This window comes from Danio rerio, chromosome 24 (assembly GCF_052040795.2).
Source record: "Danio rerio strain M-AB ecotype USA chromosome 24, GRCz13ab, whole genome shotgun sequence".
Classification (NCBI taxonomy): domain Eukaryota; kingdom Metazoa; phylum Chordata; class Actinopteri; order Cypriniformes; family Danionidae; genus Danio; species Danio rerio.
The window spans coordinates 9,905,460-9,921,493 of NC_141044.1; the positions used below are offsets into that span (position 1 = coordinate 9,905,460).

A 16,034-nucleotide genomic window follows, 5' to 3' on the forward strand; every position below is an offset into this window, starting at 1 on the left:
TATATGATGCAATAATCGTTTATCTCGATTAATGCTTTTTCATAATCGGTTGAAGCCGAAATCGGATTTTCGATTAATTGCACAGCCCTAGTTTTTACTGATCATGTTACAGTTTTTTACAAAATTAACTTTATCCAATAAAGAAATATCACTTTAAATCTTTTGGGCTAAAGTATTTACAAGGTGTCCGCTGGGTCTTAAAAAGTCTTACATTTCAAAAACTAAATTTAAGGCATAAAAAAGTCTTAAATTCACTGAAATTTTGTCTTGTAGATCTTAAATGACTGTAAATGGGTCTTACTTTTGCTATGTAATGCTATAATCTATCTATACTCTTTCTATAAATTATATTCTATTTCAGTAGAACTTTTAAGAAAAGTCTATTTGTAACTCTATTTACAAATATGGTTTATTGTCGCCCTTACAATAAAATTTGTTTAAAAGTTATCTGTGTATTTGTAGTTCATAAATGATGAGGACACTGACCTGGACAGACTGTTGTGCATACGTTTAGATTGCTTTAGGGATATATAATGTATATCTAATATATATATATATATATATATATATATATATATATATATATATATATATATATATATATATATATATATATATATATATATATAATGTAATGAATAATGTGTATGCATACAACTAGGGTTTGCTTGTTTTGACAATTTATTTAAAATATGTGGCTAAGAAATATCTAATTGTAATAAAATATTTTTGAAAAACCTGTATAAAGGCTGATTTATACTTCTGCGTCAAGCGCATGCATATGCTACGGCGCATCCTGTGCATGGTCGTACAGCCCTTGCCATAGGCCTCGCCGTGGCCGATGCTGACGCGAACATCTCAAAAAAATTTTACTACACGTCGCAATGACAGGGAGCGCAAGCTCTGTGATTGGTCGGCTTGATAGCACTGATGAGTGAAGGCGGGACTGAGTTGGAGTTAGTGTTTACAAGTGTTGAGTCCCGTGAAATGATATATATATATATATATTTTAATATTGATATTGTTTCTAAGTAAAAATACAGAGCTAAATGATTTTGTTATTCTTTTTTGATGTCAAATGTTAAACCTTATAGTTTTAATTTTATTGCAAATAATTGCTCACATTATTTCTCTTATAATCACCAATTTGGAGATCGGAAAGTGTAAGTCAAATAACATTAATTAAATCTATCTTTATATTTTAGCTCTTTCCATCCATTTGTCCCTCTCTTTTAGACTTATTCTTTAAGGCTTCGGAGGTTTTGTGAAGGTTTGGGTCATTTTTACCTGAACGTGTCATTTCCTGAGGAGAAGGCTGCTGTGTTTGCTGCTGAACGCAGACGAGAGATGGAGAGGAGCTCTGTGTGTGTGCTGCTTCTCAAGTCCTCAGTGTCCAGGTGACGGTCTGTCTTCTCACACATTTTATCATGTAGTTGTGTTATTATGGATGTCATGTATAGTTTCGGCTGTCTTAGCTGTGTTGTGGAGGATGTTGAGGAAGCGTTTGTGAAGACCCCGGATGCTCGACCTCTCTTGCTGTATTTGCGAACTGCCGACAGAAAAGGTGAAAAGGAAGAGGTGTCTACTCTCAGCCCAGCCACCAGAGACCTGCTAGAGAGAGTGAACAAGGCTGACAGAAGTGCCAAACTTAAGGTAGAATGAAATGACCCATAGTTTTAAAGTTAGATTTTAAGTTGCTTTTATTTTTATTGGAAGCTACATTTTTGGCCATGAGGTTTAAATTGAGGAATCATTATAATATGATGATTTGATGCTATATTTTAATAAATGAGTTGTAGGTCACGTGTAATGGTTCTGATTATTATTAATGCCAGAAAATTACTTAAATTGTTATTTTTTTGACTAAAGGTAGTACTTGTTTTTGTTTTTTTAGACTTAGCTGATCAAAAAGCTGCATTTATTTTTATAAAAATAATACTAAAACCTGGAATAGTGTGAAATATTTGAAGAAAAAAAAAATTACACTTGCAATAAAATAATAAAATGTCCTGAAAGATTCATTCTTGTAAACAGTATGTTTTAGCCAGTAATTTAATGCTATAAAAACGGGGTGTGTCATTGTGATTGACAGCTTCTCAAAGCTGACTGTCAGAGTTCTGGTGGAGATTGAAGTGTTACTATTCAATTTCTGTGTTATTTTACCATGATAAATGAGTTCAGCAGTAGTTAGCGCGCTGACACATGGTGCAATATCACGTCAGGGCGTTGCGAGTTCGAATCCCGGCTCGAGGACATTTCCCTATCCCTCATTTCCCTCTCTCTCTCTCTCTCTCTCCCACTTCGCTTCCTGCCTCAATACTCTCCTATCTAATAAAGGCAAAAAGGCCAAAAATAAATCTTTAAAAACAAAAAAAAACCTTTACTTTCTGACCTGCAGGATCTGATGGATCACTTTTTATTCAGTAAATTGAGGGTTTTATTAGGCTTTATTATTAGTTTGCTGATACATGCCTAGCCATGACGGGGAAAATACAGTTGATTGCTATCTAGCAGTAGACATAATTATTAGGAAAACAAAACTAATGTTAGCAAATCTCCACATTGATCTCCTGTAATGTTATTTGAACTTGATTTAAAGGACGTCTCTGACATCAGAGTTAATCTACTGAATTTGCGGTTTTAAAATATTCATGTTTTAGAAACCGAATCTTACATAACAAATTGAGCTGCTGTATATGTTATATTATAAACACCATTTACCGTTGGCTTTTTATTTGAAAACACATACTTAACATCAAAATGAAGGTAAATTCTTATGTGCCAGATATTAAGGCATGAAGTAAACCAAATAAAAACTGAGGCAAAAAATGATAAACGATATACAAGCAATGTTGCAGCAGCTTTTAGGCCTATATCATATAGACATCAGTTGATGTATTTATACTGCTAAGTTTATTGTAGAAAATGACGAGGGTTATTTTATATAGTGCAGGGATGGGATGTGTAAATATCCTGTTGATATTTAGAAATCTTGCAGTGTTTATCTTTTAACGCACTTATTTTTCCCGCATGGCAAATAGCTGTCCATCATGTGTATATTTTCTAAAATGTAGGTGTCGTTTATGTTATTGTTCATATTTTTAGAAGTGATTTTTCTACCTTGATGAAGAAAACAAATACCAACAACCCATTTTAAGAGAAATATTTTTTGTGCTCATAGCTGAGTCTAACTCAGGCTAGAGTGTATGAAATTTTATTTAAACATATATTATTTTTATTAAATTATTAAAAACAGCTTACATCACACAGTTTTTAAATTGTATATTATTACATGTTTTTAAATGCAGGTGCTTATATTTATAGTAGCAAGCCTTTGTTATAGTGCAGATACAGGCGGTCAAGGGAGAAGTTCGGGGGGAATGGTTGATTTGACAAACAAGCGTTTGGTTGTAAGCTTGATTCAGTGGCTCCGCCTTTGGCTCCATCTGGTAGTCACTTCTGTGCATGCTCAGGCTCCAATTTCAGCAGTGTTTTGCAACAGTTTGTGCCCATCATGAGGGGTTTTGCCTTCAAAGCGTTCAATGGGAAAAGGTGCTGTTGCGTCGTCATCCATATTTTTTACAGTAATTGGTTGGTCATCTGTAATCCTAACAATCTTTTAAAAAACTAGTTCGCTACCAGTAAGAATTAAACTTTTTTTTGTCATGAAATAATATAACAAAACACTCCCTTGAAGTACAATACAGAACTACTTTTTTTGGACTATAGATCCTATTTGTATCTTGTTTATTTGCTGATTTTAGTTTACATCTCTATTTCAACTTCTTATTTTCTACAGGTAGTGGATCACGCTGGGTCTGTGGAGGAAGGAGCTGCTCTTATCTTCTCTCAGCTGGAAAGAATCATAAAACAAGTGAGGGTTGTGGTTTATAGCACATACACCTCACACAGGATAGATAAAAATAACTCAGCAAGTTCTGCAGATTAGTTCAGTATTGTCTGCCACTACACTGGGCTCATTTGACATATTAAAGTGCATATCACTTTAAAATATTTACAGCCAAAATCTTACACGTATTATGATTAACTGTGAGATGGAATTGTTTGTTTATGTCTAGACAAAATTACAGAAAAAAGCTACAGTTACTTAGGGAAATTAACTTTTGAGATTTGTTTTGGGTAGAAAAATCAGCAGTGGGTTCATTGTCACTTCTATGATGTAATTTCGACCCAGACACTAACCCAGAAGTTTTTATTTGCATAAATATAGAACAATATAAATTATAAAAAAGGAAGTGTAAAATATAGTGTACTATTTAAGAATTTGAAAGTATTTTTTAAGCATGATTTTCAACAGAACAATGTTGCTTTCTTTATTGGCATGACACAAAACTGACAATACCAATAGCAGCAATCTACTACATGTGTGACACACAGAGGAACAAAATGTCGCATTTCACAGGACAAAGGTGCCACATAAATGAATCATAAATACAAACACTACATTTGACATAAGAGCTTTTTTTTTAAATAACTAACCTACACTATAAGATACTTAACTACACACATAGGACAGGCTATACAAATACTTTTACATGAGACTGACAAAATGTCGGCGACGCAGTGGCGCAGTTGGTAGTGCTGTTGCCTCACAGCAAGAAGGTCGCTGGGTCGCTATTTCGAACCTCCGCTCAGTTGGCGTTTCTGTGTGGAGTTTGCATGTTCTCCCTCCGTTTGCATGGGTTTCTTCCGGATGCTCCGGTTTCCCCCACAGTCCAAAGACATGCGGTACAGGTGAATTGGGTTGGCTAAATTGTCCGTGGTGTATGATTGTATGTGTGTGTGGATGTTTCCCAGAGACGGAATGCAGCTGGAAGGGCATCCGCTGCAAAAGAACTTGCTGGATAAGTTGGTGGTTCATTCCGCTGTGTCGACCCCAGATTAATAAAGGGACTAAGACGACAAGAAAATGAATGAATGGATGAATGAATGACAAAATGTTTTGAATTAGAATTTCTTAACTTGAATTTCAACACATTTTTAGTCAGCAGATGCCCTTCCAGCCGCAACGCAGTACTGGGAAACACCCACACACTCACGTTTACACGCACTCATACACTACGGCCAGTTCTTAGTTAATCCTGTTCACCAAATACCACGTCTTTGGATTGTGAAGGAAACAAGAGCACCCAGAGAAAACCCATGGGAACTTAGGGAAAATATGCAGAACATCCACACAGAAATGCCAACTGACTCAAACCAGTAACTTTCCTGCTGTGAGGTGACAGTGCGAACCACTGAGCCATCCATTCATCAGCAATTCATTCCTTCATTTTCTTTTCAGCTTAGTCCCTTTATTAATCTGGGGTCACCACATCGGAATAAACCACCAACTTATTCAGAAAGTTTTTACGCAGCGGATGCCCTGCGTAACCCATCTCTGGAAAACACACACTCATTCACACTCATACACTATGGACAATTTAGCCTACCCAATTCACCTGTACCACATGTCTTTGGACTGTGGGGGAAACCGAAGCACCAGGAGGAAACCTACACGAACGCAGGGAGAACATGCAAGCTCCACACAGAAATGCCAACTGACCCAGCTAAGGCTCGAATCAGCAACCTTCTTGCTGTGAGTTGACAACACTACCTACTGCACCACTGCGTGGCCAGATACAATACAATGCCAAATATTAGCAAACTGATATTGATGAGTGATATGAGGAAAACGTGGAGTCAGGACGGATAATTGGTGGCAGGCAGACACACACTGTACTGCTAACACATAGCACATATTCCAAATTCTGTGAGAGTTCAATTTTGTTTTCGTCACTGTTTGGACACAAACACTCTTCCTGTGGCAGTCATGTTTTTCTGTATCTCCCAGTCTCTATGTTTAAGGTGGCACTCAGTTTCTTTTAATCTGCCACTGTGTCTGCCTTTTTTGTTGCTGTTGTTGTTGTTTGAGTTCCTCTCTCTCTCTTCAGGAGTTGTTGGGATTGGAGTTAGAGGAGAATGGAGTGGTGGAGGAAAGAGAAGAGGAAGACTCTGGTGATGTGCTTTGGGATCTTCATGATGAGCAGGAGCAGATAGAGGCATTTCAGCAAGCTTGCGGCGCTGCTGCCAGATTCAGCTTTCAAAAGGTACAGTATAAAAACTTCTACTATTGATCATTATTCACAAATATCTTAACCGATTAATAGATCCACTGTAAATCTGAGGGAAAATTTGTGTATTTGTGTGTTTAATGAAAGCTCAGAGGCTACATGCATCCATGTGTATTTGTATTTGTTCCATCTATTACGAACTGTGCAAGTAAACTTTAGTCTTGGGCAGATGGCACAGATAGTCTTAAAAGGCCTCCACAGAGTTCAGACCTGGGAATTATATAGCAAAGTATCTTTTAAGGCAAGTCATTTCACTCGGCGACCATCTTTGAAACACCTCTCGGGCAGTATGCTCTGGCATTCTGTTTGAATGGGAAAAATTCTCCAAAACTACTTGCCAAGCTTATGATTGAATTTCATATTAGGAATCACTAATAAAATTTAACAACAACTGTATCTTTAGTTTAATTTCTAAACATCAAAATCACACAAAATCTGCAGAAACTCACGTCTGGTCCGAGCTTCTCCCCCGGAGTATGTACAGTCTATATCGATCGATGATTGGCTCCTGTACTAGAAAGCGGGCTTTATTCGCCATATAGCAATTGATGATTGGCTTATGTACTAGAAGGCGGGCTTTATTCAACCATATTGACCGTTACACTTTTCCCCATTCAAATAGATACGAGTGACACGTCTTGTGTATTCTATAGTCTTTGTTATATGGGATCACCTGCACAGAATATTTTTTAACAACTGTCTTTGCTAAAATAATAAGAGAAAAACTCCACAATGGTGTTATCAATTGTGTGAGATTGATGACGGCAGCCAGAGGAGAGAACAGCGTCAAATTTAATCTTAGCCCCACAGACGCTACTTTAGAAACACCTCACATAAGCGGTAATTCGTTTTTTTGTAATTTAACGCAAAGATGATATAGTACATTCATTAATGCATATAAATGTTCATACGTTTTTTAAAAAATCATGGATTTAAGATAATAATGACTAGGGATGTAACGGTATCAGAATTTCACGGTACGATAATACCTCGATATGAATGGCACAGTACGGTATTTATTGAATAATTTACAGGAAAAACAAAACTAATGAAAAGACTCGAAAAAAGTGCCAAAAGTGTTTATTTACCTTAGCACTAAACATATCAGTGACATACAAATTAGCCATCTATCTGTAAGTTTTGAAACAGGAACTTAAATTTTTCAATTTTAATAACAAAAAACTATTAAACTATATAAAAAAAATAAAGTTTCAATTTATTATTGTTGAAAACTCATCACATTCAACATTTAATCTCTCACTCAGATACAGATGGGTTTTTTAGGGAAAATTATCATAGAACTATAATCTGGTAAAAGCTGGGATCTCAGTCGGCGCAATAGCCTAGTGGTTAGCGCGCTGACATATGGTGCAATAGCACGTCAGGGCATCGCGAGTTCGAATTCCGGTTCGACGACATTTCCCTACCCTACCCCCTCTCTCTCTCTCCCACTTTGCTTCCTGTCTCAATACTGTCCTATCTAATAATAAAGGCCAAAAAAGGCCAAAAGTAAATCTTAAAAAAAAAAAAAAAAAAAGCTGGGATCTCTGGGCATGTCCCCTGCAACAGAAAAAAAACCCTCTCATTTGGGACTGAGGTTTCTGGGACAGAGAGATATGATTTAGCCAAGGTTGACAGCAGTGGGTAACATTGTGCATTGTCTTTCCACCACTTGAGAGGACAAACCATGAGTGAGATAGAGGTCTCTTTGCGGTACAAGTCAATGTCTCCATCAATCTAACAAGTGTGCTGTGTTCTGCTGGCCCCATGACTGTTTTTAGTCGTATTCCCCGACTTATATTTCACCACAGTCTGGCAGTGCCTGCATATTGTTTTTTTCTTTGTCTGTCACCTTTTCTCCTTTTTCGTATCTTTTTAGAAAGAAACCGAAATGCTTCCACACATCCGATCAAAAACCCGCTTTAGGTTCGATCATTTCCAGCTGTTTTTCTTCCCCGCTACTAGCAACACACTCCATTTTCCTATTACTGGATCTGTAGTGACAACAGACCGCAAAGGATGATGGCCACGCCTAGGCTGATGGGAATTGTAGTTCCCGCTACCTCCCGTTCGCTTCATTCGCCTAAGCAAACTTTTCTCAGAAATATAGTTTTATTGAGTTAAAAATTACTATTGCGGTATGACAGGTATTTACAATATTGTTACATCCCTAATAATGACCGTTAATTGCGACATAACAGTCTTGTAAAAAGGGTCCATTAGTTTAATACTGTATTGTTTCTGTTACTTTCTCTACAGTATGTTGACAGACTCAATGACATGGTAGCTGCCCCTCCACCCACTCCTCCGCTGCTGGTATCTGGTGCACCTGGATCAGGCAAATCCCTTTTGCTGGCTAAATGGTTATTTCATCTTAATTCTAAGAGTTTTTAATTGCACGACAACTATGTATGTCCATCATCATACAATGTTATTCAATCAAACAATATCATTTCTATACAGGATAGAGTTACAGCAGAAACACTCTCCCAACACCCTCATCCTTTATCATTTTACGGGACGTCCTCTCTCTACCAGCACAGATCCTGTGCTTATCATTAAACGCCTCACAGTAAAGGTGAGACACTGACACACACACACACACACACTAATTTCATTCTATTTCCATGACACACCATAGGGGTATTGCACAAAAGTAAAATTAGGGATTTCGCTGGGATTTTGATTCTATCCTGATTGAATTTAGCATTGACTCATTTAGCATGACATTAGGCTTAATTAAGTTACTATGGAGATTTATTCTTTGTAGTTAGCCTGCACCAGAGCAGTCTAATAACCAGTCTAAGGTTAATCCAAGTAATTTATTATATTTTAGTTTTGTTGTCACTGCTATTAGAAATTAATGTGTTTTACTGTTACTCCGTGCACTTGGCTATTAACAAATATTTTCCAAATATTAGAATTAAAAATAAGTATGTTTAATTATATTAGCAATCATTTTAGATATCTTCGTGTATATCTGTTTCAGATTTTATTATAGGGGAAATATTTATAGAAAAAATATAGATAAAAGATATATACAGTTCTCAGCATAAATGAGTGCAGCCCCTTTTAAAAATGGATATGGACAATAATTTTGCTGCATTCGAATAAAAATAAGACTTACTTAAAATAAATTAATTAAAATAAGACTGTTCACCTAACATCTTTAGGTATAGAAAGATAGTACATTTAAGTTCAAACAAGATATTGCAAAAATAAAAATGACAAACAATAATAAGTGCAATATTGTTAAGTGTTTGCAATAATCTTAATGATTAATTAGTTGCATGAATGTCCAATGGTCACATTTAAGACAAAGCGAGCAATTAAATTTGTTACTTCATCACACCCTATATATTACTGTTAATTCTCTGAATAATAATAAGAAGAATTCCCTGATTGGTGGGTGAGAGAGGTGTGTTTCAACACGTTACCTGATTGGCTCACATCCTGTTTTATTCATACTTGTATTATTGATTCTGTGACTGATCCTGTGGTCTGTTAACAAATGCCACGAATGTGCACTTATCTTGGCTATCTACATCGGCAGAGGCGGATTAATGTAAGGCCTAGGTGGGGCTGAAGCCCCTGGGCCTATGAAAGAAGGGGCCCCTTAATTGGCTGAAAAATTAATTTGTGCTATGACGCGGGAAACGCCTCTTTGCATTATGCTTTCTCTTGTTGATAATGTGAAGAATTCCTTTCGGTTCGCTGCTGTTAAAAAATGCCGTTGCTAAACTGGGACTCAGAGTGGCTGTAGCCCAATCAGAATATTGAATATCCCTGTTTTAGTCACCCTTAAGTGTGATCAGATGTCCCAACTTTCCCAGGACAGTCCTTTATTTCGGGACTACCTCAAAAACCGTCCAGTCGGCTAACCGAGCTCGTCATAGAACAAAAAAAAAAAAATCAAACAGTTTTCATCATTGATACACTTGTACGTGTAGTAACAGAAGCTGAGATTGGCAGAATCATGATAAATGGACTCATAACTGAAGCGCTGCCTCGGGACAGTGTATGAATAAATCAAATAGTCAGCACAAGCAGTTATTAAAATATCCATCGTTGCAAAGTAACTATCTCCCTACACTTGGTTATGCTTTACAGTAAGTCTAACTGAACCGGTTAGAAAGCAAACTTTTTTTATGAAGGTTTACTTTGCCCCTTTATAATAACAACAGTAATAATATGAAGCAATGAAATATTGGTGCTGACTTTCATTAGACAATATATCTAATGCAACAAACAGACAAATAAATAAATAAATAAATAAATAAATAAATAAATAAATAAATAAATAAAGGATGCTAGCCTTCTGTAACTCAGAAGACCACAATAACCTGTTTTGGATATTTGAAGCATGGATATTAAAGATATTTTTTTATTAGGGATTTATGGTCAGCTAAAGTTCTAAAGACCCTTTTAAAGGTAAACCTCTATTTAAAGTATTTATTATAAAGCACTAATTTAGGAAGTATTGCAAATGTTTTTTTATGAATGTTCACTTTGCCCCTTTTATAAAAACAACAGTAATAATATGGAGCAATGAAATATTGGCGCTGGCTTTCATTAAACAATATATCTGATGCAACAAACAAACAAATAAATAAATAAGATAAAATAGTAATAAATAAATAAATAAACAAATAAATAAATAAAATAAGGATGCTAGCCTTCTTTAACTCAGAAGATCACAATAAGCTATTTTGGTAACACTTTACAATAAGGTTCATTAATTAATGCATTTACTAACATGGACTAATCATGAACAACACTTGTACAGCATTTATTAATCATAATTGAACATTTACTAATGCATTATTAACATCCAAGTCCATGCATGTTAACATTAGTTAATGCACCATGAGTTAACAAACTAACAATGAACTACTGTATTTTCATTAACTAACGTTAACTAACATGAACAAATACAGTAGTAGATGTATTGTTCATTGTTTGTTTATGTTAGTAAATGCATTAATTAACATTAACTAATGAACCTTATTGTAAAGTGTGACCGCTATTTTGGATATTTGAAGCATGGATAATAAAGGTATTATTTTATTAGGGATTTATGGTCAGTTAAAGTTCTAAAGAACCTTTTTCAAGGTAAACCTCTTTTTAAAGTATTTATTATAAAGCACTAATTTAGGAAGTATTGCAAATGTTTTTTGTTTGTTTGTTTGTTTTGCTGATTTTTGCAGCCTGTTTGAACTTTAAAGTTCATATTATGTCATTACTTAGTTTTGTATACTTGCAGACCTATTTTAATAAAATATGAAAAAAATATATAATAATCAAATATAAATGAAATTATATAAAATTAGATGATAATACTAATTAGTAATTTGTTTATAATAATAAAAATAATAACAACAACAATTAAAAAAAAATATATATACATACTTTTATATATATATATATATATATATATATATATATATATATATATATATATATATATATATATATATATATATATATATATATATACACATACATACTTTTGTGAGGTAAATAAAAAATTAAAACGGGGGCCCTTGGATTTGCTATAGCCTCAGGTCCCAATGTGTTCATAATTTGGCCTTGTACATCAGGCTTGACAAAGCTGCTCGTTCTCATCCTGGATCATCAGTAAATGTGCAACAGTCTAAGCCAGGAAGACTCGATTAAACTAGGTCAAGCTGCACTTTTGCTGTTATCCTGTCTTTTTTGATTCCGCTTTTGAGCAATACCTCTTAGGCTGACAGTTAGTCATCCCATCTGCATGCATCTGCGATGCTATCAGTAAGAGAGAGAACTCTGATTGACTGTTCAGTTTAAGAGTCTGTGTGTAAGAGTGAAAGCAAAAGTGAAGAAAGCTTTTCTAGATTTGTCATCTTACCTAAGAATTTCATTGGGTAACACTGTATCTTGATGGTCCACTTGAGTATTAGTAGACTTTCTGCTTAATATCTGTTGACACTGCTCCTTCAACAGACATTTGACTGACTATAAGAAACTTTGCAAGTACATGTCAACTTATTCTAACCCTAACCAGTCTACTTATAATCTAATGAGAATTTGTTGGCATGTAGATGCAATGTAACTTAAATTCAACAAACAGACCATAAAAATAAAGTGATACTTTTCAATGCATTTCAATGCTATTCATAACAGCATAAGCCATCATTATGTATATTCAGTCAGAACAGTAATTAAGTATTGCTTTGCTTATGTTTTGCATATAGTACATTTAGTTTTAATTTACATTTTTCTATGATAAATGCATACTATTAATACATGCTTATATAGACAGTTATATCATCTTATGCAGACTTGGACAGCTCACTGTTGGCTCTAATCTTTGCAGTGTGTTCAAGTGCTAATTCTTTTAAACTTTTTTGCAAGTGCAGAAACACGCAAGGAGATGAATTTTTTTAATTTTATCAGCATCAGGTCTTTGATGTGGGTTTAGTGTGTCATGGCCCTTAGGGTCCTTAAACTGTAAAAGAACAGAGGCACTGAACACTAGTTCCTTTATTACTGGCGTTTTCCAGAAACATGCAAAACCTGCTTGTTGTGCAAAATGTTGTCAGTAAGCAGCAGTACAAGGGCTGGGTCTTATATTATATTATAATATAATATATTATATTATATTATATTATATTATATTATATTATATTATTATTATATTATATTATATTATATTATATTATTATATTATTATATTTTGGTCAATATGATATAATTCCGACATCTTTATAATATTTAAAAAGCCATTATTTTCCATTATGGGTGTCTGTACAAGTCTATGAAATCTCCTCCTATAACACAATGAAATATTTTAGAACTAAAAGAACAATACAAAAAAAAATAATGTTCACATTTTATTTGTATCAACTTTAATACGGACAAATAAATAAAAAATAAAATAAACCTAACATTTTCAGACTTTATTAATATATTTACCCTTAAACTATAGAATAGGTTAATTAACCTTTTAGACCAAACTAACAAACAGACTTGCAGTCAGGATAAACAAATGAGCAAACATCATACTGACTTCAGTTCTAATCATTATTCGAATTGCAAAAAAAAGATAACAGATAACAGCGTTTCTCACTTGCCTTTTTGTTAAGTGGAATCTTGAACACCACTGATTGCCATTGTGCTCACATGCTCAACAGAATTGTCTGTGATTTGCTACGTCATGATCATCACTTCATTGATTGCCTTCACAGACATGTTAGCATTTGAATGTCATGTTTATCAGCTGAACAGTCATATAGAATGCTGATGCATGAGCTGATTTACAAAGCTTTCAAATGCTTCAGAGGACTTTCAGAGCTGTAATTATTACTGATGCTGCATGTGCTCTACATCACTGCTCTTTCTGATGGCTGGACCATGAACATCATTCAATGTCAAATCATGTCAATGTTATTAAAAAAATAAATAAATAAAAATCTGTTGTGATATATATTGATGTTGAATTATAGTCCAGCTCTACAATTCCTGATAAAAGTCTTGTCGTCTGTCACAGCAACAAAATATGACTTGACTTCTAGTTGATCATTTGGAACATGGCAGAAGGTAGTTTTCCCATGAATCATCTGTTGAACTGCAACCCAATCATCACAGAAGACTCATTGGAACCCTCATAGAAATCAGTCAAGTTTGGTGAAGGAAAAATCATGGTTTGGGGTTACATTCAGTATGGGGAGTGTGAAATATCTGCAGAGTGGATAGTAACATCAACAACCTGAGGTATCAAGACATGTGCCATTACATCACAAAACACAGGGGAGGGCAAATTATTCAGCAGGATAGCGCTCCTTCAGCCTCCACAATAAAGTTCCTCAAAGCAAAGGAGGTCAAGGTGCTCCAAGATTGGCCAGCTCAGTCCCCAGAAATGAACATTATTAAGCATGTCTGGAATAAGATGTAGGAGGAGGCATTTAAAATGAATCCAAATATTCTTGATGAACTCTGTTAGTCCTGCAAGAATGCTTTTTTTGCCATTCCAGATGACTTTATTAAAAGGTTAATCAATAAGACTGTGGGGGAAACCGGAGCACCCGGAGGAAACCCACGCGAACGCAGGGAGAACATGCAAACTCCACACAGAAACGCCTACTAAGCTGAGGCTCGAACCAGCAACCTTCTTGCTGTGAGGCGACAGCACTACCTACTGCGCCACTGCATCGCCCCATTGACTTCTGATACCAAATGATCAACTAGAAATCAAGTTATTCTTTGTTGTCTCTAAAACTGGATAGGCGACAAGACTTTTGTCAGTTAGTGTATGCTGTACCTACAATTTGACTAAAATATGCAAGTAATTTTTATATCTAACTCCTTTTTGGTTATTGTTAGCAAAAATCCGTCTTCATTTCTCATGTGCAAAGCTGTGTTCATCAGTGTGAGCTGTGGTTTTCACACTTGCCAGCACTGACTGTGCAGCTGAGCATTTAACCAGCATTGTTACTTTTTATATTTATGTATATGTTCGTTTGATAAAAAAATTGTATCGGTAATAGCGGGCTGCAATGTCAAGCAGTGGGAAATTTTATGCAATTATATGTGCCAGAGGTGATTCAGTAATACAGTAATACAGACAAGAGTCAGCAGAAGCTCAAAGCTCAGTTGAGCAGTGTGTGTGTTTGTGGTGCATTGTTTTTACAACCACAGGAATGGAGGTAGCAATCCATTCTTGAGGTGGAAAAAATTGCCTCAGAGAGAAATGAATCAAAATGAGTCAATGTGAACTGACATGTTTTTGACAGTTTAAATATAAATGAACACCCTTTTTACTCTATTTGCCTATTATGGATTTTTTTTTTATCAACTCCCTAAAAAATTATATCAACTTGTCTAAATGGGCATCAAATGTTAACTTTAAGTTCAATTCAATTCATGTTTATTTCTATAGCTCTTTTACAATGTAGATTGTGTCAAACCAGCTTAACATAGAAGTTCTAGTAAAGTGAAAGTGTCAGTCCACTTTTCAGAGTTGAAGTTCAGTTCAGTGTGGTTTAATTTTCACTGATGACAGTCCAACTAAGCAAGCTAGTGGCGAGGAACAAACTTCACCAATTAACGAAAGTGTAAGAAAAACCTTAAGAGAAACCAGGCTCAGTTGGGCACGATCATTTCTCTTTGGGACAAACTTCTTGTGCAGATCTGCAGTCTAGATGCTGAACGTTCATCGTGGAGAAGCTGCAGGTGTGTGAAGGTCACCAGTGGTGTACAGGCTGCCCCATGGGATCAATATGGAGACTCGTCTGTCACTGGGGTCTTTCAGAAATCAATCTAGTACTCTCCACTCCTTCATGACCATTTTTCTCAGGATACAGCCTGGTCCAGGATTATGGAGACCTCCAGAAGTCCTCTATGCTTGGCATTATCTTATCTCTGGCATCTAAGTCTGCTAGTGTCACCTAAAGTTATTTAATCACCAGCTACCTTGCGCCTTTTAGTGCCTCTCTATATTAAATTAGTTGCATGTAAATAAAATTTAATCATACCCTTGCACTGTACATGAATAGTGTTGATCTGATGATTAATATTAGACATCCTGGACTTTAGGTAAAAAGTCATAGCCTGCACATACCTTTAAACATTTAAATAATGGTAACTCTTCAAAATCTGAGTATGTGGATAGCATTAAGGATTGAGGACACATGTAACTCTTTTAAACCCAGGGTATCATAATTAGACACAGCAAGAGGATACCTGCTGTCTAATAAGGGTATTTTGATTTGTTCAGTGGAGATTGAGTACTGAAAAGTTCTTGGTTTTTGAGCAAAATGTGAATGTGACATTGTTTTGGTGACACTTTAGTTTATTTACCAATTTTTACTATTAATTAGTGGCTTATGACCTGCCTATTATTAAGATATGGCTGTTTATTAG

General features: G+C 35.3%; 1 protein-coding gene across 2 annotated transcripts in view; it reads left to right on the plus strand.

The window, feature by feature from the left end:
• Nucleotides 1–16,034, plus strand: part of nphp3 (nephronophthisis 3) — a 55,321-nt gene that overhangs the window by 12,095 nt on the left and 27,192 nt on the right. For both annotated transcript variants that reach the window (XM_087308763.2, NM_001202441.1), the window contains exons 7-12: nucleotides 1,237–1,397; nucleotides 1,476–1,653; nucleotides 3,800–3,874; nucleotides 5,955–6,110; nucleotides 8,394–8,497; nucleotides 8,598–8,712. In XM_087308763.2, coding sequence (XP_087164889.1) covers nucleotides 1,237–1,397; nucleotides 1,476–1,653; nucleotides 3,800–3,874; nucleotides 5,955–6,110; nucleotides 8,394–8,497; nucleotides 8,598–8,712 — 789 coding nt within the window. The remainder of the gene's footprint in view (nucleotides 1–1,236; nucleotides 1,398–1,475; nucleotides 1,654–3,799; nucleotides 3,875–5,954; nucleotides 6,111–8,393; nucleotides 8,498–8,597; nucleotides 8,713–16,034) is intronic.